Genomic DNA, 25,193 nt, shown 5'->3' with positions numbered 1-25,193 from the left:
AGTATCGACATGTAGTTTGAATGATGATTTTATGAAATAACACTTGGGATTATTTTTCTTATTTTGTATCCCCCAAATTGCCTTAAAAACTTGTGTCTTTTGTTTTGGAGGATCCTTTAGCAAACATGCCTTTTGTATGGAGGATCTTTTATGAAAGTATACTATAAATATTTAGATTCTATTAGAATATCACTATTCAAAGATATTTATAAAATTACAAAGTCAGACTCTTTAAAACAAACTTTATTTAAAGATATCCAGGATACCTAGATTTATCCAAGAAATCTCGTTTCATCATGTTTTGCATTTCTCTTTAAAACAATGACTAATGCCTTGTTATTTGTTATATTGCATACAGACTGACTGTAGTCCTGAAATACAGATCTGTATTACTTTGTATGACTGTGTAACATTCCATTTTTCTTTAACCAGCTCCCAATGAGACACAAAGATTATTTCTAGTTTTTTGCTCGTTTAATCAGTGCTTTAGCGCTCTCTCGTGTATGACTGTAGATTTATAAAATTCTAAATAAAATGACATGAAATGAAATTCTGCATTTTATCAGTAGAATTGTTCATTTTTAAAATTTTTTTATTTTTTTAACTTTTAAGTTCAGGGGTACATGTGCAGGTTTGTTATAGGTAAACTTGTGTCATGGGGGTTTGTTGTACAGATGATTTTGTCACCCAGATACTAAGCGTAGTACCCATTAGTTATTTTTGCTGATCCTCTCCCTTATGGTAGGCCACAGTACCTGTTGTTCCTCTCTATGTGTCCGTGTGTTCTCCTCATTTAGCTCCTACTTATAAGTGAGAACATGCAGTATTTGGTTTTCTATTCCTGCTTTAGTTTGCTAAGGATAATGGCCTCCAGCTCCTGTTTTTCATTTCTAAACTATTAAAAAATCTATCTGGGACCGGCACAGTGGCTCACGCCTATAATCCCAGCACTTTGGGAGGCTGAATTTGGGAGGCTGAACTCCCTCTTTGAATTCTCAGCTTGGGGAGGAAGCTTCAGGTTTCCTATCGCAGTCTTGCTGCTGGCCTGCCCCTCTGCCTACCTGCCACTCAGGTACCAGCTTCACTCAGTCCCCCAAACTCCCCCCCTTTTTTTTTAATTTGAGGAGGATTCTTGGAACTTTCCCTTGCCTCTTTTGAGACTAGCAGTGTTTCAAATAGTGTTTTTTCCTACACTTTAGCTGTTCTGTAGCAAGAGTCTCTTGGAGCACCTATAGTAGAAGTCAGAATCATTGCTTCGGCAAACCTAGGTCCCTGTGTGCCCATCACTGGTTTCACCCTGACTAAGGAGAGGTCATCTCAGGAAAAACATTTTTCTAGTTTAACTTTTAAAATGTGATTTTGATGAAATTTGTCATTACTTATAATTATCTGTTACAATTTCAATTTACATTAAACATGCTGCTTTTTTCTTCTTCTTTTTTTTTTTAATAATAAAAAGAGGACCACAGGAACAGTTTTGCTGTCTAGATGCTTGAGTTTGCTTGGTCACTTTTAGAGTATGTCATTTCTTTGGTATTTACAGATGGCTCTGGTAGCCTAAAGTATTCATTTAAGGCTGGAAATGACCTGAGCATATCCTACATTGTTACATGCAATCTCAGTTATGTCACCAAAGGCAGTGACTTTTCTGGTGGATGACAAACAGCAATTTCAACACTTTGGAAGCTTCACTGAAAGATTTTTTTTCTAACAGTGTAGAGGATAAGAATTTGCAGTACTATTGCCAGTTTATTATAGAGAATACAACTCTGGAACAGCCAAATGGAAGCAATGCTTAGGGCACAGTATGCGGGGAGGGCAAGGAGCTACCATGCCCTCTCTGGTCAGACCACCACCCCGGTACCTCAGTGTGTTCACCAACCTGGAAGCTGTTTAACTCATTCTTTAAGACGCTATAAATCCTTGTCTATATATACTAGTATTTTAAGAATGTGTAATATAATAACAATAGTCTTTGGTCCATTAAAAATCTTAGCTTTTCTTATTGCAGTGGTAACCCTTAGAGCACTCTTGGTAATGTGTCTTAAACAGGTTCTTCGTTGACTAACTACAGATTTTAGAATTGCAGCTTATTCTTTAAAAATATGCTTTGATTTTTTTCAGGATCATAATTTCAGTAACATTTCCAGTTTTGCTTTGTTGGAGAGCTTAAAATTAATCATGGGATGGACATTTTATGCAAATTTTATGGTATAGTAAAGAAATGAAGGGAAATTTTAGAGAGCATTTAATTCTTGATATCACTGACACTTGTAAAATTATTTCCTGTCAAACACGTATTGAAATACAGCTTATGTTGGCAAATATTGTGATTGATTTTATATTAGTTTAAATCTGTATTACATTAAAGCCTAGGAACTTACTAAAAAATGTAGGCTATGTGATAAGTTTTTCTGAGCCATTTATGGATTGGGCTTTGAAGATGCGAGTTTGTTAAACCATTGGGAATTAAAGATTCCAGTTGAGCATCTCAAGTTTCTGAAACAATACATTTTCTCAGACTTTGTGGAATTGTTCTGTGTCATTTACACTTGCTTGGTTGAGGAGGGCCAGCAATGAGGTATTTTTTATTTTATATTTGTTTTTACAGGGATCTTAGCAACATCAATTGTGAAGAGCTTGGTCCATTGCCTCCTGGATGGGAGATCCGTAATACGGCAACAGGCAGAGTTTATTTCGTTGACCATAACAACAGAACAACACAATTTACAGATCCTCGGCTCTCTGCTAACTTGCATTTAGTTTTAAAGTAAGTTTTTGAAACAATACATGTTAAAATGGGAAGATCAAACAGATAGATGCTTTCAATAATAAATGTGAGGCTGGGTGCAGTAGCTCATGCTTTTAATCCCAGTGCTTTGGGAGTCCGAGGCAGCAGGACCACTTGAGGCCAGGGGTTTGAGACTAGCCTGGTCAACATAGTGAGACCTCGTCTCTATTAAAAAAAAAAAAAAAAGTTTTTTAAATTAAAAAATTAGCTGGATGTGGTGGTACATGCCTGCAGTCCTAGCTATTTGGGAAACTGAGGCAGGAGAATCTCCTGAGCCCAGGAGTTTGAGGCTGCAGTGAACTATGATCACACCACTCCAACTCCAGCCTGGGTGACAGATGGAGACCCTGTCTCTTTAAAAAAAAAAAAAAAAAAGAAAGAAAGAACATCTTCTTTCATCAATTGTAAATTACTTTTGTTGAGCAAAATTTATGTAAGAGTGTGACAAGGTTTACTCTGATATGAGTATTTTAAACCTACTATGCTTTTAAGTAGGAACCTATCTTGGAATGTTAGGAAAAGGGTTATCAGAGGTGCTCAAGGTGGTCTTTTACAGAGGCAGTATCTTGACAGCAGAAGTAGGGGTTGAACAGGCTAATTCTGTGTTGCCATTGTAAAACAAAATTATTAATAATTTATATTAATGGCTGACACTTCAGTAGCACTTATTGTGTGCCAAGCATTGTTTTTTATACTTTACATGTGTTAGTAAGGCCAGGCATGTCGATCATGTTGTAATCCCGGCACTTTGAGAGGCTGAGGTTGGAGGATCACTTGAGCCTAGGGGTTCAAGACCAACCTGGGCAACATAGTGAGTCCTCTTCTTTCAAAAGAAAATTTAAAAATTAGCTGGTCATGATGGTGTGCACCTGTGGTCCCAGCTACTCAGGACACCTAGGTGGGAGGATCTCTTGAGCTCAGGAGGTCATGGCTGCAGTGAGCTGTGATTGCGCCAGTCATTCCAGCTTGGGCAACAGAGTGAGACTCTGTCTTTAAAAAGCAAACAAACAAACAAAAAAACTCCACAAATTAGTAATTTCATCCTCAGAAAAACTCCGTGAGTTAGCTACTGCCGTTTTTACAGATGAGGAAACTGAGGCATAGAGGTTACATGACTACATATGTTGCCAGTGGTGAAGTCTGGGGTCAAACCCAGATGCTCTGGCTTCAGCTGCCTGTGAGGCACTCTCCTGAACATTGTGTGTGTATTTGCATCCTTTGCTTTTCTTTTCTCTCTAGCTGCCTCATTTCTTCTAATTCTGTTTATTAGCATTGCCTTCTTTCTGAAGAATGGGGGCAAGAGGAGGAAAAGAGAGAAGAGGAAACTTCATTACTAAGCAAAGTAGCAAAGTGTCTTTTTTAACGCTTCTGGCAAAAACACTGAGAGTGGTATAGCAACAAGGATTTTAGGCTAAGAATACTTCATTTTAGCTTCTCTAAATGAATGGTGACGTTCGTTACCTGGTTGGTCTTCCTCATTCACCTTTTGTAAAGTTCTTATTATGTGTGTTAAAATGTTAAAAACACAACAAAACAATAATATTCTTTAAAATGACTTCGAAAATGTCCTTGTTTCATTAATTTTTGGAGTTAGGTTAATAAAGCAAAAAATTTAAACGAGAACTGGCTACCAATTTTTTTAGGATAATAGGAGAAAACATTTAAAATGTGTATCTTTGGTTCCTCCTTTGAAATATGTATAATTATCCTGGCAGTCTCATTATGTCAGTAGATCTTACCTTACTGTAGATAGAAGATTCTAAAACCTTGCTTACAAATGAAGGTCGCAGGTATTTGAAAGCCCTAATGTAAAAGTATCTGAAGAAATAGAGAAGTATGCACTGTTTTTGTGCATTAGGATCTATATAGCCTAGAGAGCAAAATAAGTGTCATCTGCGGTCCACCCTTTGAGTAACACTGCTCTAGGGTGCTTGCCTGGTGGTGGAATTGCTATGTCATAGAATATTTCTGTCTTCAACGTTAATATATAAAGGCAACTTTTCTAAAGTGGCTATGCCAGTTTAGTCTTTTACCAGCAATATGTGAGTTCCTGTTGCTGCAGAAGCTTGCTGGTACTTACTGTTGTTGGACTTCGAAATTTTTGCCGTTCTGATGATGTTTAATGGTTTCCCATTGTAACTTTAACTTGAGTTTGCCTAATTGCTGATGAGGTTGCGCACCTTTTTATAGGTTTATTGACTATTTGGATTTCCTGTTTTTGTGAAGGTCCTCTTCACAATTTTTTGCCATTGTCTGTTGAGCTTGGACAGTTTTTCTTTGACCTGTTGACCAGCTGCATCAACTGTTTTGTGAATTTGTATCTTTTTGCCCATGTTTCTAATGTAATCTTTATCTTTTAAAATTTGAACTATAAGTAAATGTTTTTAATACATTTATAGTTTTGTCTTTTACAGTGACAGTCATTAATCCATGTGGACTTTACTTTTGTGTATGGAATTTTTTTTTTTTTTTGAGATGGAGTTTCCCTGTTGACACCCAGGCTGGAGTGCGATGGCACGATCTCAACTCACTGCACCCTTCACGTCCTGAGTTCAAGCAATTCTTCTGCCTCAGCCTCCCAAGTAGCTGGGTTTACAGGCACCCACCACCACACCTGGCTAATTTTTGTATTTTTAGTAGAGACGAGGTTTCACTGTGTGGTCTCCAACTCTTGACCTTAAGTGATCCTCCTGCCTCGGCCTCCCAAAGTGCTGGGATTACAGGTGTGAGCCTCCGTGCCCGGCCTAGGTTTTTTTAAAGGGCATATAGGGACAACAAATTGGATTTTGGGGAGATGATAAGGAATAAAAGATGTTGGAGCACTCTGCAGAGGGCTTTTGTTTTACTTTTGTATCATAATTGTTTGTTACCTTTCTGCTTCCCCTACTGGACTTTGAATTCCTTAAGAAGACCCGTATCCCATTTATTTTTGCTGCTTTAGTATGTAACATACCCAAAGTACTTGACAAATATACAATGATAATGAAGAGCCAGTATGGCTCTCTCAGAGGCCCAGGAAAGCTCCAAGAGATGGTTGTGCTTTATTTACCTCCTGCCTCCAAGATCATCCCTTTAGGTCAAGCTTGTCCAACCCACGGCCCTTAGGCTGGGTCCAGGACGGCTTTCAATGCAGCCCAACACAAACTGGTAAACTTTCTTAAAAACCATTATGTGGGCTGGGTGTGGTGGCTCAACACCTGTAATCCCAGCACTTTGGTAGGCTGAGGCAGGCGGATTGCCTAAGGTCAGGAGTTCGAGACCAGCCTGGCCAACATGGTGAAACCGCATCTCTACTAAAAATACAAAAATTAGGCCAAGCGCAGTGACCCACGCCTGTAATCCCAGCACTTTGGGAGTCTGAGGCGGGTGGATCACAAGGTCAGGAGATCAAGACCACCCTGGCTAACACAGTGAAACCCCATCTCTACTAAAAATACAAAAAATTAGCCGGGTGCGGTGGTGGGCGCCTGTAGTCCCAGCTACTCAGGAGGCTGAGGCAGGAGAATGGCGTGAACCTGGGAGGCGGAGCTTGCAGTGAGCCGAGATCGCGCCACTGCACTCTAGCCTGGGCAACAGAGCGAGACTCCGTCTCAAAAAAAAAAAAAAAAAAGATTCATAAGGTGCTAATTTTAAATTCTAACTGTTAATTTATTAATCTTTACATATCAGGATATGTTAGAACATTTTTTCTATTAATGTTTTATTTCTATTTTTTAAACATTTTTAAATTTTGGGGTTTTTGTTTAAATGAGTGTTAACGGAGTTTTGAATCTAGGTCTCTGAGCCATCAAATATATTATTACCTCATTTGGTAGATCTATTATGGTTTTTATTGTTCTTCTCTCTTGGAAATTTTTTGGCAAAAATGTCATTAGAATATAGATTATTGTTATTAGGCTAATTCTGAAGTGATTAAATTAGTTTAACCCTTATTTTGGATTTTAGGGTGCTATGATGTTTGGATTATATTGTTATATAACCTAAAATATTTTTAGATGACTTTTTTTAGCTAGTTTTTTGTTTTGTTTTGTTTTGTTTTGTTTTTACTGTTTCAGCATTTAGGAAATGAGAAAGGCAGTACTGCATTATAATCAGGAGGAACTGGGCACAGTTGCTCACGCCTGTAATCCCAGTGCTTTGGGAGGCTGGGTAGGAGGATCCTTTGAGCCCAAGAGTTGGAAGTTACAGTGAGCTATGATCGTGACACTGCACTTCACTTCATCCTAGGCAACAGATTGTGACCCTGCTTATCTGAGCCAGATAAAAATGTTGTGGGACAAATCGTGTTTTAGAGAGGAACGTGGTATTTAAGCTGAGAAGAATTGAGAATTAATATTTTAGGAGGAAGCAACAAAAGAAGTTACCTCTTCGAAGTGTATCCTGGTCCTATTATATATAAATGTACGTTTTTAGGATATCTGGTTTGACTTAAAGCCTTTCTTATACAGACGCATTAATCTTCCTTAGCCCCTTTTTTTTACAAATCCCTCCTGCAATATTACTGCCATCATTCTCTTCCAAGGGGGTCATTTTACATGTTCTAAAGATTGCGTAGTTTCTGTGAAACCTCAGTATCTAATCTGTCAGTGACAGGATACAGTGGTGTTAAACTATTGCAAAACATTGTCATTGGAGTTTAGTAAATAACTTTGCCAAGGAAGCATATTCTTCTTAGAAAGCATTTTAGTCCGTTTTTTTTTTTTTTTTTTTTTCATTGCTTGAAAAGCATGTTTTTCTAACTCAGTAACTGCCTTAATAGTAGCTATAGTAACTGACATTTTTTTTGCACTACCATGCTCTGAGTGCCCACGTCATCTGCATTGCAATCCTGGGCTACTTCCTTCTCACCAGTGAGAAAAATGGAGTGTCAAGCAGTTATAAAACTTGTCCAGAGGTGCATAAAAGGTGCTGGAGCTGGGATTTGAATCACCCAGTCTGACTATGGAGGGTTTTTTTTTTCCCTTCCTATTTTGATTCCTGTAACACTAATTACTTATTTCCCTTCCTTTGACTGGCATTGCATGAAGATATTCTGCCCTATACCCTTAAAGGAAGCTTTTCTTTTTAAAGAAAAAGATGGCTTATGGGCAAGGGGATTACAATTTGAGTCTTTTCCCTGCTTATCAGATTTACTTGATTTCAAGAAAATCATTTGCTTGTTTGATAAAGTCTTTAGACATTGGCAGAGGCCCAAAAGGATAGCAGACCAGCACCCCCACTGTTTCCTGGCCTGCACTCTCGCATCAGCCCTTGCACCCTAGTACACCTGAAGAGACAGGCTGCTTTATTGAGTAGTTAAATTTTTTTTTCCTGAGTGCATCAGGAACAATAGTTCCAGGCTAGCTGCCCTCATCCCAAAAGGATTTTCTTCTGTGTCAGTTTTATCCTTCAGCTCTAAGCCACCTTTCCATTTACATGGCTTAGTCTTTCACAGGAGGCTTTGTGAAGAGGCTTGATGTCCACTGGATTTTTGAAAACCAGCCTCATTGAAATATATTGACATACAATAAACTGAATATTTAAAGTGTACAGTTTAAGTTTTGACATACACCATGAAACCATGACCACAGTGAAGATGGTGAACATACTCACCACCCCCAGAAGTTTTCTCCTGCCCTTTTGTGATTCCTTTTTCTGTCCTCCCCTGTGGGACTTCCACCCTGTGTTAGTTTCCCAGGGCTGCTGTAACAAAATACCATGAACTGGGTGGCTTAAAACGACAGAAATTCATTCTCTCACAATTCTGGAGGCAGAACTACAGGGTAAGGGGCTGACTCTGTAGTAAGTGATAATGAGTTCCTTCCGGAGGCTTTGAGAGAGAATCTGTTCCATGCCTCTCTCCTAACTTCCAGTGGTTTCTGGAAACTTTGGTGTTACTTGGCTTATAGACAAATTGCTCCAATCTTTGTTTTCTGTCTTCCCATAGTCTTCTTTCCTGTATGTATGTATCCTAATTTCCCTCTTCTTATATAAAGGCATCAGTTTTTGGATTTAAGGCCATCCTAATCCAGTATGATCTTACCTTACCTTGATTATATCTGCAGAGACCTTATTTCCAAATAAGGTCAAATCCACAGGTTGACCAGATGTTGAGACTTCAGCATATCTTTTTGGGAGACACACAGCTCAACCCATAACACCCCATCTCCAGCCAACTACTGCCCTGCTTTCTGTCAGTGTATTAGTTTGCATTTTCTAGATAAATGGAATCGTGCAGCACACAATCTTGAGATTCATCGCTGTCGTTGCATGTATAGTTCATTTCTTTTTATTGGTGCTGGTATTCCATTGTATGGGTATTCCACAGTTTATTCATTTCTCTACTGATGGACATTTGGGTTGTTTTCCAGTGTTTCACTTTGACAGATAAAAGTATTATGAACACGTATGTGCAAGTCTTTGTGTGGACATATGCTGTCATTTCTCTTGGTTAAATAAATAACCTAGGAGTAGAATGGCTTCTTTGGTGGAATCTTTTGCCATGTCCCCAGCCCTCCCAAATCGAGCAGCTCAGATTTTTGTTGAGTTTTGAGTTTCTTTAGGTATTTACATATCAGATGTATGCTTCCAAAAGTCTTCTCCTAGTCTGTGACTTGACTAGTCTTTTAGTTTTCCTAAACAGTGTCTTTTGAAGAGCAGCAATTTTCTTTAAGCCAGGGGTGGTGTTGTGTGCCTGTAGTTCTGGCTACCAGGAGGCTGAGACAGGAGGATCACTTGAGCCAGGAGTTCAGGGCCAGCCTAGGCAATATAGCAAGACCCTGCCTCTTTAAAAAAAAAAAAATTAAAAATGGATGTTCTGTTTATCCATTTGTTCTTTCATGGATTGTGCTTTTGGTGTTATCTCTAAGAAATCATTAATTGACTAATGTATGTCATAATAAATTTTCTCCTGTGTTTAGAAGTTTTATGGCTTTAGATTTTACATTGATGTCTGCAATCCATTTTGAGTTACTTTTTGAATCCGATGTGAAATATACCCAAGTTCATTTTAAAAAATAAGATTATACAGTTTATGGAATGCATTTATGTACATAATCTATTTTGCTTTTGTGTGTATATTTTAAAAATCTTTATTATAGTATTTGTAACGGTAGGTAATATTGACTTGGCATTTTTAACAAAGCTATATTTTCTCTGTATGGTCATATGTTTTAGGTATAATATTTGGCCTGGTGTATAAAAAAGAAGGGATCCCTGCCAAGTTGCCATTCAGACTTCTGTTTGGCTCTTCCGGAAAGACAGCTTCCAGATAACAAGCCGTGTTTGGCACATGCCTGAGTTTTAAAGTGGGTGATGGTTAACTCTGTAGGGGAAAATGGAAGCTATATTGGAAAAATTTGTCTTCAGAAGCTATATAAAGCTTTATGGATAAAATTCCATTATCCAATTCTATCAGTTTATGTGGACTATGAGAAATAAACTTTGTAGCTGGTTTATTGCTGCCAAAAAATGTCAAGCCAAGTATATGTTCTACTAAGGCTTGGAAAATGGTATAGCTAGACTTGCTTTATAATATGATGCTATTTTAAATCTATAATTGCAATGTTTAAAATTTGAAATACTTTAATAGTAACATCTGTGTTTACTTCTAGTCGGCAGAACCAATTGAAAGACCAACAGCAACAGCAAGTGGTATCGTTATGTCCTGATGACACAGAATGCCTGACAGTCCCAAGGTACAAGCGAGACCTGGTTCAGAAACTAAAAATTTTACGGCAAGAACTTTCCCAGCAACAGCCTCAGGCAGGTCACTGCCGCATCGAGGTTTCCAGGGAAGAGATTTTTGAGGTAAATTTACAGCCTTATTTTGTTTTATTATTTTTTTTCCAGAAACCCATTGTTTGCTAATACAAACCTTATTTTAAATTAGAGAGAAATTGTCCGGGCGCAGTGGCTCACGCCTGTAATCCCAGCACTTTGGGAGGCCGAGTTGGGTGGATCACCTGAATTTTCGAGTTTGAGACCAGCCTGACATGGAAAACCCGTCTCTACTAAAAATGAAATAGCTGGAGTTTTATGTCCATCCAGCTAGTTCCTGGGGCCAGGATTCCGGGGTCTCCATTGTATCCTCCAGCCACAGGCTGGGGAATAAATTCCGTCTCAAATAAATTAAATTTATTTTATGCTCTTCCAAGAATACTGAAATTACCCTTCCCTTCCCTTCCCTTCCCTTCCTTCCGGCCCCATCTCCTCCCCGTCCCATCCCTCCTCCTCCGTTATCCTCCTCCCCGTCATCCCTCCCCGTCATCCCTCCTTTGTCCTCCATCACCCATCATCTTCCACATCACTCGCCACAGCTACCACTCCTCTCCGGCCACATCATCATCACCATCATCACCTCCCTCCTCCTCTCCTCCTCCTCACGTCAAAATCAATCATCGTCGCGTCGTCACGTCAAATCGTTCAAAATCGTCTTTGCGTTAAATCGTTGCAAAATCAATCGCGTTGCCATCGATCAAATCCGTCAATCATCAAATCACGGTAAATCAAATCATCAAATCTTTGTCATCGCATCATCGTCATCGTTGCAAATCGTTCATCGACAAATGCGATAATCACATCATCATCCGCATCATCATAAATCATCGTTCGCATCATCACGTCGTCATTCCTCCATCCATCGTTCATCATCGTCACGTCATCATCCGTTCATCTTTGTTCATCATCATCCATTCATCATCACGTCATAAATCACGTTCATCCGTTCGCTTCCTTCCCTCCCTTTCCTCCCTTTTCCTCCCCTCTCTCTCTCTCTCTCTTTCTCTCATTTCTCTTTCTCTTTTTGAGACAGAGTCTGTTGCCAGGCTGGAGTGCAATGACACAATCTCAGCTCACTGCAGCTTCCACCTCCCAGGTTCAAGCGATTCTCCTGCCTCAGCTTCCTGAGTAGCTGGGACTACAGGCACATGCTTACTGTGCCCAGCTAATTTTTGTATTTTTAGTAGAGATGGGGTTTCACCGTGTTGGTCAGGATGGTCTCAATCTGTTGAGCTCGCAATCTGCCCGCCTCAGCCTCCCAAAGTGCTGGGATTACAGGCATGAGCCACTGCGCCAGGCCGCCTCTTTTTCTTTTTTTAAAAGAGACAAGGTCTTGCTCTGTCACCCAGGCTGGAGTGCAGTGGCATGATCATAGTTCACTGTAGCCTTGAACTCCTGGGCTCAAGCAGTCCTCCCACCTTAGCCTCCCAAGTAGCTAGGACTACAGGCGCGTGCCACCATGCCCAGCTATTTAAGAAAATTTTTTTGTGTGCAGACAGTTTCACTGTATTGCCCAGGCTGGTCTAGAATTCCTAGCCTCAGGTGATCCTCCTGCCTCAGCCTCCCACAGTGTTGGGATTACAGGTATGAGCTACTGCACCTGGCCAAATTTCACCTTATTTAGACTTGAGTTTTTTGAGTGGATTGGCAGGGAGAGATTAAGTAATAGGCTAAAAGGACCTAATAGTAATATTGTATTAAAAAATTTTTTTTTTCAGGAATCATATCGACAGGTCATGAAAATGAGACCAAAAGATCTCTGGAAGCGATTAATGATAAAATTTCGTGGAGAAGAAGGCCTTGACTATGGAGGGGTTGCCAGGTAAGGACTTGCTTGCCAGCTTATGACATATGGATCTTTGTACTTACCAATTTAAGATACTTCCTGTGGTGTAACTTTCTCATTGACATTTATTTTTTGGTATTATATTCCCTAATGTTTGTATTACTGAGGATATCCTAACAGATATATTCATAATGAGGTTAGGGTAGTACTGCTACCGGAGAAGTATTTTACAACTCCCCAATAGATCATCTGAGTCCAGTGAGACTACAGGCCCTGTGTTTTCTCTATCTCTCTCCTTCAGCATGTTATTGCCTCTGCTTTACATTGTCAGGAACAGTTTTGAGATTTAAATGATATATAACCTGAACTGAATACTGGTTCTCTTTGCTTCCATTGATATGCCTTTTTACCTTGTTAAATGAATGTGTATGCATGCATGTGTTTATACACATGTACGTATCATGATGGTCCTCAGCATGCTTCAGTACAGAAAGTATAATGCTTCTGCTACATTTGTAACTCACAGGTCAAGTCAAATTGATTTTCTTTTTGTTTTTTGGAGACAGGGTCTCTCTCTGTCACCCAGGCTGGAGTGTAGTGGCACGATCTCGGCTCACTGCAACCTCCCCATCCTGGGCTCATGAGATCCTCCCACCTCAGCCTCCTGAATAGCTAGGACTACAGGTACAAGCCACCACACCCGGCTAATTTTTGTATTTTTTTTGTAGAGATGGGGTTTTGCCATGTTGCCCAGTCTGGTCTCGAACTCCTGAGCTCAAGCAATCTGTCTGCCCCAGCCTCCCAAAGTGCTGGGATTACAGGTGTGAGCCACCACACCCAGCCAGTGATTTGTTTCTGATACTATATTTACTACAAGAATTCTTTACTAAGTGTGAAAATTTGTTTTATATAAATACAGGAGAAACACTGTAGCTCTGTATTGAAATGTTCTAAGGATCATTATGATAATTCTGCTTTCCTTAATCTTAAATCCAACCAAAATTATGTTTTCAATAATTCCCGTTGTTATTTAGCATTACATGTATTTATAGACTTATTTTCATTCGTCACCTCTTAAACTTATGGATGGATAGTTTCTTTAGTGTGGATTTTAAAAAATAATCCCTTCCACATCATACTTAGGACTTGATAGTTTCTGTGGAATTTGTATTGCTTACTCATAACTCGAGTGAACGTTTATTGGGAAAACTTCATCGTCATCATCTAGTGGTGGCATCTGAGTACTGTAATTATATGTGTAGATCAATTAAGTAGTTTATTTTATTTAGTTAGTTTTTTAGAGACAAGGTCTCGCTCTGTCACCCAGGCTCCATGGATTGCAGTGGTGTGATCATGGCTCACTGCAGCCTCGAACTCCTAGGTGCAAGTGATCTTCCTGCCTCAGCCTCCTAAAGAGCTGGGACTATAGGCACATGCTTCCATGCCTAATAAAAAAAAAATTTTTTTGGCCAAGTACAGTGGCTCATGCTTGTAATCCCAGCACTTTGGGAGGCCGAGGTGGGCAGATCACAAAGTCAAGAGATCGAGACCATCCTGGACAACATGATGAAACCCCGTCTCTACTAAAAATTTAAAAAAAAAAAAAAAATTAGCTGGGTGTGGTGGCGCACACCTGTAGTCCCAGCTATTTAGGAGGCTGAGGCAGGGGAATCACTTGAACCCACAAGGTAGAGGTTGCAGTGAGCCAAGATTATGCCACTGCACTCCAGCCTGGCGACAGAGCGTGACTCCATCTCAAACTTTTTTTTTTTTTTGGTAGAAACAGCATCTATGTTGCCCAGGCTGGTCTCAAACTCCTGGCCTCAAGTGATCCTCCTGCTTCAGCCTCCCCAAGTGCTGGAATCACAGGCGTGAGCCACCATGCCTGCCTAGTAGTCAGTTTTTGTTGTTGTTGTTTTTGAGATGGAATCAGCACAGTCTTGGCTCCCTGCGACCTCTGCCTCGCGGGTTCAAGCGATTCTCCAACCTCAGCCTCCCGAGTAGCTGGGACTACAGGCGCGTACAACCACGCCCAGCTAATTTTTGTATTTTTAATAGAGACGGGGTTTCACCATGTTGGCCGTGCTAGTCTCTATCTCCTGACCTCGTGATCTGCCCTCTTTGGCCTCCCAAAGTGCTGGGATTATGGGCATGAGCCACTGCACCCAGCCCAGTTTTTTGTTTTTTAACCTTACTACTGTCAGGGTTTGAGCAGAATAAATGGAATGTGACAGTGATCTGGTTTTTCTGAAATTTATTCCATAGTAGAATCTCAAAGTAGTTGAGTTCTGCTCTTATTTGTGTTCTAAATACTTGGTAAAACAAAACAAAAATTCAGATTTTCTTTTTAAAAAGCATACACACACCAAAACCACAAGACACATCAGATGAGTGTTATGTTGGGAAGGCTGCTTATGTGGAGATGTCACTTCTTTTTTTAATCTCTAGAGTAGTTTTTCAAATGTTACATAATGGTAGTAATTTGATTTAGACTCCATCACATAGACTTTGGAAACATTTTCCCTTAACTAGTTTTAATACTATTCTGCATTTGCTCAAAAATATTATTCAATCTGTTTAATCCATAATACCAAAATATATCATTTAAGTAACCTTCCCTAGCCGAGGAATGACAATAATTAAGACTAGAACTACATCTCTTAAGTCCTAGACTAGTGAATTTCCAAAGTGAGTAACAAATTATCTTTTATACTTTGAAAAATGTGAAGGATTTAATAAATTCAAGGTGGTAGTACTTTTTATTCCAGGTTTTAAAAACATTGATTTACATTTGAAGTCAAGAAGTGGTATGGAACATACCCAAAGAATGCAGGTTTGCCCTTGAGTCCATACCTACACCAAATGCCTTCAATCTTTGCCCACTTATATTTTTATCATGGTATGTTTTAGGGTTTATACAGTGAAAGATAATGAAATGGATAATGAAGTGTCCTTACTAATACTACAACAAAATATACCCTTGTCCAAAATGAAGAGTAAATCAATACTATATTATATGTCTGTATAAACTGGTATAAATCTGCCGTGATAGTAGACCAGGATAGTATAGATAACGTGGACTTTTTTTTTTTTTTCCTCCTTTGAGACAGGGTCTCACTCTGTCACCCAGGCTGGGGTGCAGTGGTGTGATCTCAGCTCACTGCAGCCTCGACCTCCGGGGCTCAAGCAGTCCTCCCACTTCTGCCTCCCAAGTAGCTGGGACTGTGGGCACGTGCTATCAACCTGGCTGATTTTTGTATTTTTTGTAGAGATGGGGTTTTGTCTTGTTGCCCAGGCCGGTCACAAACTCCTGAGCTCAAGCGAACCACCTGTCTTGGCCTCCCAAAGTGCTGGGATTACAGGTGTGAGCCACCGTCCCCAGCCTCACATGGACATTTTGAAATAAAACCGTATTCTTCCTTTTGTTTTATGTTTATTATGGATTACAAATTTATTTGGCAATTAAAAGTAACAGACCACTGGACTATGTCATCTCGTGAGTAGCTGAGCGGTTGGATAATACTTTTATACTCTTTGATGCTAAAATACAATAAAATTTCCTAAATTTTGAGTGAGATGTTACTTCAATATAAGAGAATTTTTATTTGCTATTTGGGCATGGTAGATTTTTCCAATGTGATCTTATATAACTACAGTTAATGCTTTTTTGCCTTTTATTAATTTAAAAAATTATTTGCTAAAATGATGAATTAATGGCATATCTTAATAAAAATGTATACATTAACAAAAAAATTCCTTGGTCATATCTGTTTTCTAGGGAATGGTTGTATCTCTTGTCACATGAAATGCTGAATCCATACTATGGCCTCTTCCAATATTCAAGAGATGATATCTATACATTGCAGATCAATCCTGATTCTGCAGTTAATCCGGTATGATTTGAAGTTATGATGTGAATTGTGACCTGTAATGCTTTTCATGTTTACATATTAATGTAGTTTATTATATAGAAATTATTTGTCCTTGTCTTAGTTGTACCCTTTGACTCAGCAATTCCTCTTCTACAAAATTTTCCCAAGCAGATGATTACAGATACATGCACCAATTTGGAAACAGGGATGTTTATTGTTTATAGTAGCACTCAACTGAGAACAATATAGTTGTCTTCAAGAGTGGGGACTGATTAAATTATGACATGAAGCAGAATCACACAAATGATTAAAGGCATAGGTTCTGGAATTAGAAAGACATGTCGTGGTCTCATCACTTTCTAGCTTTGTGACCTTTCAGGGCAAGTTCATGGACTTAAGCTTCAGTTTTGTCATTGCTAATAAATAAATGTGTACCTCAAAGAGGGGTTATGAGAATTAAATGGGGACTGGCACATTAAGCATTTAGCACAGTGCTGTATGTTATTAACTGTACAACTCTTATCAATTACATTATTAAGCACTCAACAGAAGTCAGCAGTTATTACTAATGTATTCTTATATTGTCTTTCCATAGAAGGGCATACTATACAGCCACTAAAATGATCATGTGGGATAATAGGTAATGATTTGGAAATTTGGTGTTTATGATGTGTTAAGGGAAAAGAAGGTTATCAAATAGTATAATGCAACTTTGGTAAATATATATGTGTGTGTGCGTGTGTGTGTGTGTGTGTGTGTTTTATTACTTTTAAAAAAGAAACAAAGAGGTTTAAAGACGAACTTAAAAGATTACTTAGTTTTGGCTGGGCGCGGTGGCTCAAGCCTATAATCCCAGCACTTTGGGAGGCCGAGACGGGCAGATCACGAGGTCAGGAGGTTGAGACCATCCTGGCTAACACAGTGAAACCCCTTCTCTACTTAAAAAAAAAAAAATACAAAAAAATATTAGCCGGGCATGGTGGCGGGCGCCTGTAGTCCCAGCTACTTGGGAGGCTGAGGCAGGAGAATGGCGTGAACCCGGGAGGCGGAGCTTGCAGTGAGCCGAGATCGCACCACTGCACTCCAGCCTGGGTGACAGAGCGAGACTCTGTCTCAAAAAAAAAAAAAAAGAATTTAAAAATACAAACATCTAACAAAATAATCTGTGACGAAAGACCAAATATATATAAAAGGGTAGAAATGTTAGATTTGTTTCAGGAAATTATTTAGGGAGGATTTTGAGGTAAAGGTTCTTTTTGGAGGGCGCACTGCTGCCCCTGTAGTAACAATAGCCCACATTCATTGAGGGCTTACAGCATGCCAGGTCCAGTTCCATGGGTTTCAAACATCACCTCATTTTACTCCTCATAGAGATGCTTTTTAGATACTGTTATTATCCTCATATTTCCAGATGTGGACAGTTAGTCCTACAGGGGTTAATTTGTCCATACGCCAGTGACTAGCAGAATCATGATTCTAATTCAAGCCTGACACCAAGTCTGTGCTCTTAAATCTATGGTGTTTTGATGTTTAATTTCTGGTTAGGTCAAGGAGGCGGGGAGATTTAGAATTGAAAGATTTTTTTTCATGACAAAGGGCTCAGCACGGAAGTGAGAGAAGGAAGAGAAAAGAATCTGCAAGTAGTTGAATGAAGCTCTGGGACTATAGTTTGGACTTAATTTCTAAAAGATAAAATTTACAGAATGACTGACCCCTGTGAGAAGGGCATATTACCCTGTGTAATATGCTGTTCCGGAGTGATCTAGAGACTCCTGAGCATGCCCTAGAGAAATACTCCCTCCTGACTATATTGAAGAGTACAAATTTTATGCTTATTCTCAAAAAAATTAATGCTGCTGAAATATTTCATTTTTATTAAAATTTTCCTGGGTAGTTTCTAACTTGAGTATATACACTCTTTTCAATTTCAGGAACATTTATCCTATTTCCACTTTGTTGGACGAATAATGGGAATGGCTGTGTTTCATGGACATTATATTGATGGTGGTTTCACTTTGCCTTTTTATAAGCAATTGCTTGGGAAGTCGATTACTTTGGATGACATGGAGTTAGTAGATCCAGATCTTCATAACAGTTTAGTGTGGATACTGTATGTATTGAGTCTTCTGTCTCTTCATTATAGTTAAACTCTTGAGCTTTTTAAAAAAAAGTTTCAAAACCGATGTACTTAAAAAAAATTACACAGAAAATATTGAGTGGTTGAGTGATAGGATCTCATATGATTTCCCCCTTTCTGTAGCTTCTTTATATATTTCAAATTCCTTAAACTTAGCAAGTGTTACTACTTTAAAAAGAAAAAAAAAACTAGTATATTCTATTTTTAAAAGTACTTTATATGATTATTTCCTCAATGTGATGTAAATTCTGTTCCAAACCTGCATGTGTTAGAATAGCAAATTCTTGCTGCCATTGCTTTTAATGAAGTGGCGATTGTTGGAACCATACTTTTAGATAAGAACTAATTGTTGAATTTAAGCTAAGAACTGATTCTGTTTTGCAAGAGGTCGTTATTTTTATGAAGATACACTGGAAATGTTTATTTTTTATAAAGTATACAGTGGCTTTCTCAACTAGGGATACACAGGCACTTGGCCCCTTGGAGTACAGTACCGAGTAGGGCTCTTCAGAATGCCAAATATAACTGAAATTGTCCTATATTGGTGGTTCTAGCAAGTCCCAGCTTTGACCAGGGCTCTTTCTCATCACTCAGGAAGTTAAATGTTTCCTGTTTTTATGAAGGTTAAAGCTCTTTGACTTTTCTGTCCAGAAAGAACTAGGTAGTGTGGTAGTTTAAGAGTTCATAAGCTGAATCTGACCTCACATTTGTCATATTATAAAATGATCTTAGTTTTATCTCACCAGTTAATACATCTATAGGGTCTGTATTTTAGGTTTCCCAGTTACCTATCTCTTCCTCTTTCCTTTCCAGTGAGAATGATATTACAGGTGTTTTGGACCATACCTTCTGTGTTGAACATAATGCATATGGTGAAATTATTCAGCATGAACTTAAACCAAATGGCAAAAGTATCCCTGTTAATGAAGAAAATAAAAAAGAATATGTCAGGTAAACACTCCTGTGTTCTCAAGGCTGAATTTTTTTTAAATGTTCTAGGATGTTAGTATGAACAAACTTAAATATTTAGATAGTATTACTTAGTGTTACAAAATCCGCTTCAGCAGAGTTTAGTGGCTTATTAAGAACAGCCATTTTATTATTTCTCACAATTCCAAGGGTCAGGAAATTGGGCAAAAGAACAACATGGTTCCACACTGCTGTTCCACAAGATGTCAGCTAGGCCTGCAACACCAAGATGGCCTCTTCACTCATAACTAGGATAACTCAAATGGCCGAGGGCTAGCTGGCATGGCTGTCGACTGGGGTCACTGGCTGTGTCCTAGTTCTCATTGTTGGCTGAGTTCCTTGGTTCTCCCTCTGTGATATCAAAGGCCATTCCCTCTCTCCATGACCACTCCCTCTCCCCATAGCCACTCTTTCTCCCTGAAAAGTTTGTCCCTTCATTGTAATGAAGGTTAATCATGTTACCCACTGTATTGATAGACTTCTTATGGGGTGGCCAGCTTTCCAAAGCTCAAAAGCAGAAGCTGCTAGATCTTTTTAAGGCCTAAGCCTGGTCCTGGCCAACATGACTTCTGCTGTCTACTTCTGGTTAAACTGAGACAGCCAGCCCAGTTTCATCATGGAAGAGGAGCTGTACAAAGGTGTGAATACCAGGAGATGTGGGCAATGGGGCCATGTGTGGTGTAGCTATCACAGGTGGCAATTCAGAAGGGCTTTTGTGCTGTATATTACTAACATTTAGCCTGTTTATAAACAAGCACATTGTGAGTTTAGGGATAAATGTAAATAAATGTTTTTCAGATTTCATAAAGTAAATTTGAGGAATTTTTATGTATTGGGCTAATTTGGCTTATGAGAAATAAAAAGTCTACCAAACAAAACTGTGGTAATCAGCTTTGGAAGTTTGAACTTGAACTTTACTGTATGTACACAGAAACTTGCATGCTATACTTTTTTTGTATAGATCATGTTCTCAAATCTTACTAACATTGTTCCTAGTTTAAAAATGAGGTCCACTTGATTGGAGTGAACACTGGCATAGCTTTTCTGGAAAGCGGTTTGATACCAGCAGTACGTGCCCTTTAGCAGCTCTGTGTTTAGGACTCTTCTGCAGAAACACACATGTAATTGAAGAAGTACAGGAAAGGATGGTCAATTAAATACTACTTGTAAAAATTACACTACTAAAATCTTTTTAGAGAAGAATGATTATATTATACATTCAACAGAATATTATGTGGATATTTAAAAGAAAGACTGCATAAGCTGTCAAATTTTAAAACTAAATCTTACAAGAATTATGTAGGAACAAAGTCTATGTTTTTTTTGTTGTTTTGTTTTTTGTTTTCTTTTGTTTTTCTTTGAGACAGAGTCTCACTCTGTTGCCCAGGCTGGAGTGCAGCGGCACAATCTTGGCTCACTGCAACCTCTGCCTCCCAGGTTCAAGTGATTCTCCTGCCTCAGCCTCCCGAGTAGCTGGGAGTACAGGTGCGCACCACCACACCCGGCGAATTTTTGTATTATTGGCAGAGATGGGGTTTCACCATATTGACCGTGCTGTTCTCAAACTCCTGACCTCATGATCTGCTTGCCTTGGCCTCCCAAAGTGTTGGGATTACAGCGTGAGCCACCGTGCCTGGCTGTTTTTTTTTTTTTTATAATTATACTGAAGATGTTCAGGAGGCTGCAGTCAAATAAAGTTTTTGCCTAGGATGAGGGAGTGGAGGTGATGGGACTGGAAATAGGGAGGAGAAAGAGGGTAAAAGAATGGACTTTCATATTTTACTGTCTCCATAGTTAATGTTTGTTTTTTTGTTACATACATAAAAAGTATGTATTATATTTCTACTTTAAAAAATGAAAGAACAGGCTGGGTGTGGTGGCTCATGCCTGTAATCCCAGCATTTTGGGAGGCCAGAGTGGGTGGATCACCTGAGGTCAAGAGTTTGAGACCAGCCTAGCTAACATGGTGAAACCTTGTCTCTACTAAAAATACAAAAATTAGCCAAGTGTGTTGGCAGGCACCTGTAATCCTAGCTGCTTTGAAGGCTGAGGCAGGAGAACCACTTGAACCTGGGAGGTGGAGGTTGCAGTGAGCTGAGATCACACCACTGCACTCCAGCCTGGGCGACAGAGCGAAACTCTATCTAATATAAATTTAAAATAATAAAAAAAGAAAGAACAAATGAGAATTTCCTAAGTCTTAGCAGTATCTCCTTTTCAAGACCTCGTGTGTCCTACTCAGTCCCTGGATCCCACTCTCCAAGGTTCAGTCGTGTTTACAGCACACGGTACTAATCTCTTGCCAGCTACAGTTTTGCGATTAAAAATTACAAAGAAAAATTTTTACAGTTGTACAGTTTTTCTGTCCCCTTAGCCCAGCAAACAAAAATATGGTCCTCCAAAGGATGTATTGTTAAGTAACTTATTTCTTGAAGTGGAGAACCATTTCTCCAAATTTGGAAATGTTAACAAATTTGACAGATGAGTAAGTTCTGTGATGTGTGAGATGGAGAGGTCTTCTTGGGTAGGTAGATAAATAAAAGCAATTCACTTATAAATCATACAGTCACACAGTAGATGTAGTTTAGTGCATTTTTTATTGGTAAAATTACATCTTCCAGAATTTTTATATCCTCTAGAGAACAATGATTAATCAAAAAGCACTTGCTATTGGCTTTTACTGTTTCTTCTCATTTTTGGTTTGAGGATTATCTACCTCCTCTTCTCCCACAGACCTCCCTCAAATAGAAACAAAACACCCAACACATTCAAATTACATTTACAAGTAAAATCAGAAAAAATAGTCATTTTTGAGTGAAAGAGCTCTTTATTCTAGTTATTGGCATGTATGCTGTAAGTTTAGAAAGAAATTTCATCAAGACTTAAGTAGACGTCCTGTTTCCTGGGAGCTTCTCTGATTTGAAGGGTTGCTCTGCTGATGCTGCTGCTGTTAGTAGAAGTTTACCACTTTTCATCAACACTGAACTGTGTCACACCTCAGGGATCATTTATCCCCATTAGTCTGAGATTTATTTTTAGACTTTAGGCTAAATTGTTAATGTTAGATGCTTGTAAAATGCAATGTTGCTAAAGTAGAGATTTATAATAATTACCAGATCTGAAAATATATGTGATTATACACAATCCTGCCTAATGTTTACAGGCTCTATGTGAACTGGAGATTTTTACGAGGCATTGAGGCTCAATTCCTGGCTCTGCAGAAAGGATTTAATGAAGTAATTCCACAACATTTGCTGAAGACATTTGATGAGAAGGAGTTAGAGGTTAGTGCATTAGTATTATAACATCACTAGTATAACAAGAAAGGATTGGGAATTATTTTGTTACTTAATTTTATAGGAAAGTCATATTTCTGGTACTTTCTAAGTTTCATGGTTCTATGCTTGAGAATTCTTATTCACAGGAAAAGTCTTTCATGCTTTTGAAGGCCTTTCATCCTTTGGAATTTCTGTGAGTGAACAATCTCTCTCTCTCTCATTTTTTCTGAGACAGGGTCTCACTCCGTCACCCAGGCTGGGGTGCAGTGGTGCAGTCATGGCTCACTGCAGCCTTGGCCTTGTGGGCTCAAATGATCCTTCCACCTCAGCCCCCCAAGTAGCTGGGACTACAAGCATGCACCAGCACGCCTGGCTAATTTTCTTGTTTTTTTTTTTTTTGGTAGAGACAAGGTTTTGCCGTGTTTCCCAGGCTGGTCTCAAACTCCTGAGCTCAAGTGATCTGCCTGCCTTGGCCTCCCAAAGTGCTAGGATTATAGGCTTGAGCCACCATGCCCGGCTGTGAGCAATCTCTCTTATATTGTGAACATTTAAAATTTATTTTTCTATCCTGTACTTTCTTATTTTAAACAGATTTCATGACTTATATGTACATTCTTCCAATATATATTTATTCCTTAACTTAGTAGTTACTGATTTAGTTAAGTAAAACCTCATTAATCTACCATATTGAAATTAATTTGGGTAAGAGCCTACTCTCAGTTGGTTTTACACTAAGCTTGCAAGAAAGCATTTGATAGACAAGATCATTGAGAAAATAACTAAAACACCTAGGAGAAATTGTATCTTTTTTTTTTTTTTTTTTTTTTTTTTTGAGACAGAATCGCCCAGGCTGGAGAGCAGTGGCATGATCTAGGCTCACTGCAACCTCCACCTCCTGGGTTCAAGTGATTCTCCTGCCTCAGCCTCCCAAGTAGCTGGGACTACAGGCACCCACAACCACGCCTGGCTGAGTTTTATATTTTTAGTAGAAACAGGGTTTCACCACATTGGCCAGGCTGGTCTGGGACTCCTGACCTCAAATGATCCACCCACCCTGGCCTTCCAAAGTGCTCAGATTACAGGTGTAAGCCACCGTACCTGGCCTCTAAATGTCTTTAGATTAACAGCCATACAAAACAGTTAATAGTTTTTTGTTTCCTAAGCTGTCCCTTAAACACCTCAGGTCTGGTTTTGTAATTAAGACCTTTGACAAATACATCTGAATTTCCTACTGAACTACTAAGAAACATGAGGTTTAATTCTATTCAGGCTCCCGCATTTATTTAGTAGTTAGGGATAACACAAATATTTGAAGTCTACTAATAATTTGAAACATGATTTTATTCACTGCCTTCAATGTCCTTTCTAACTAAATCTGTTAATAGATCTGTTAGCAAACAAATCTAAAAAGGTTGGTCTTTCTTAATACTCTCCCCATTCCTTTTGTGACTGAATTGTTCATAGTAAAATAGCCAGAAGGAAGTAGTTGGAGGAGAACGTAGCAGGAATGCCGATAAGGTTGCAATATAATGCATTTTCATCTCTTTACACAATAAACGAGGATTTGGCCTTCTAACTGCCATTCCTCTGAGGAAAAGAATTTAGGAGGAGTCTTTTATGTCATTAAACACACCCATAATCCTTTTTGGATAACCTCCTCCCTGTTCAGTGTGGTGTTAACTCAGTGAACCCTGTAGAAGCTTTGTTGGAGATTTTATTTCAGAACCCTATGGAAGCCTTACTGGAGACTTTATTTGGTAGGGTTAGGATTTTGAATATAGTTTCTACTGCTAATGAGTCATTATACTTTTTCTTTTTCTTTTTTTTTTTTTTTTTTTTTGTGGAGACAGAATCTCACTCTGTCGCCCAGGCTGGAGTGCAGTGGCGCAATCTCTGCTTACCGCAACCTCCGCCTCCCGGGTTCAAGCGATTCTCCTGCCTCAGTCTCCCGAGTAACTGGAACTTCAGGTGTGCACCACCATGCCTGGCTAATTTTTGTAGTTTTAGTAGAGAGGGGGTTTCACCATGTTGCCCAGGCCGGTCTCAAACTCCTGAGCTCAGGCAGTCCACCTGCCTCTGCCTCCCAAAGTGTTAGGATTACAGGCATGAGCCATCGCACCGGGCCTGAATCATTAAACTGTGTATTTTTATTTGTGAGATAGAGTCTCACTCTGTTGCCCAGGCTGGAGTGCGGTAGCATGATCCTAGCTCACGGTTAACTCCTATGCTGAAGTGATCCTCCCACCTCAGCCTCCCCGGTAACTGGGACTACAGGTGTGCACCACCACACCTGGCTAACAGTTTTTTGGGGTTTTTTTTTTTTTTTTTTTTTTTTTGGAGAGACAGTCTTACTTTGTCCCCCAGGCTGACAGGATCTCAGCTCCCTACAACCTCCACTTCCCAGGTTCAAGTGATTCTCATGCCTTGGGATTACAGGTGCTCACCACCACGCCCGGCTACCTTTTTGTATTTTTAGTAGATACAGGGTTTCACCATGTTGGCCAGGCTGGTCTTGAACTGCTGACCTCAAGTGATCTGCATGCCTTGTCCCCCCAAAGTGCTGGGCTTACAGGCGTGAGCCACCACACCCTACCCATTTTTA

At 39.3% G+C, this 25,193-nt stretch overlaps 1 protein-coding gene across 5 annotated transcripts in view; it reads left to right on the top strand.

Moving 5' to 3' along the window:
• SMURF2 (SMAD specific E3 ubiquitin protein ligase 2) overlaps positions 1 to 25,193 on the top strand; it is a 117,765-nt gene that overhangs the window by 85,843 nt on the left and 6,729 nt on the right. For all 5 annotated transcript variants that reach the window (XM_031657695.1, XM_031657696.1, XM_031657697.1 and 2 more), the window contains 7 exons: positions 2,612 to 2,770; positions 10,384 to 10,579; positions 12,268 to 12,371; positions 16,114 to 16,228; positions 18,139 to 18,317; positions 19,158 to 19,295; positions 22,477 to 22,597. In XM_031657695.1, the coding sequence (XP_031513555.1) occupies positions 2,612 to 2,770; positions 10,384 to 10,579; positions 12,268 to 12,371; positions 16,114 to 16,228; positions 18,139 to 18,317; positions 19,158 to 19,295; positions 22,477 to 22,597 (1,012 nt within the window). The remainder of the gene's footprint in view (positions 1 to 2,611; positions 2,771 to 10,383; positions 10,580 to 12,267; positions 12,372 to 16,113; positions 16,229 to 18,138; positions 18,318 to 19,157; positions 19,296 to 22,476; positions 22,598 to 25,193) is intronic.

Source organism: Papio anubis, chromosome 17 (assembly GCF_008728515.1).
Source record: "Papio anubis isolate 15944 chromosome 17, Panubis1.0, whole genome shotgun sequence".
NCBI lineage: Eukaryota > Metazoa > Chordata > Mammalia > Primates > Cercopithecidae > Papio > Papio anubis.
This window is presented reverse-complemented; position numbering and strand designations above follow the sequence as displayed.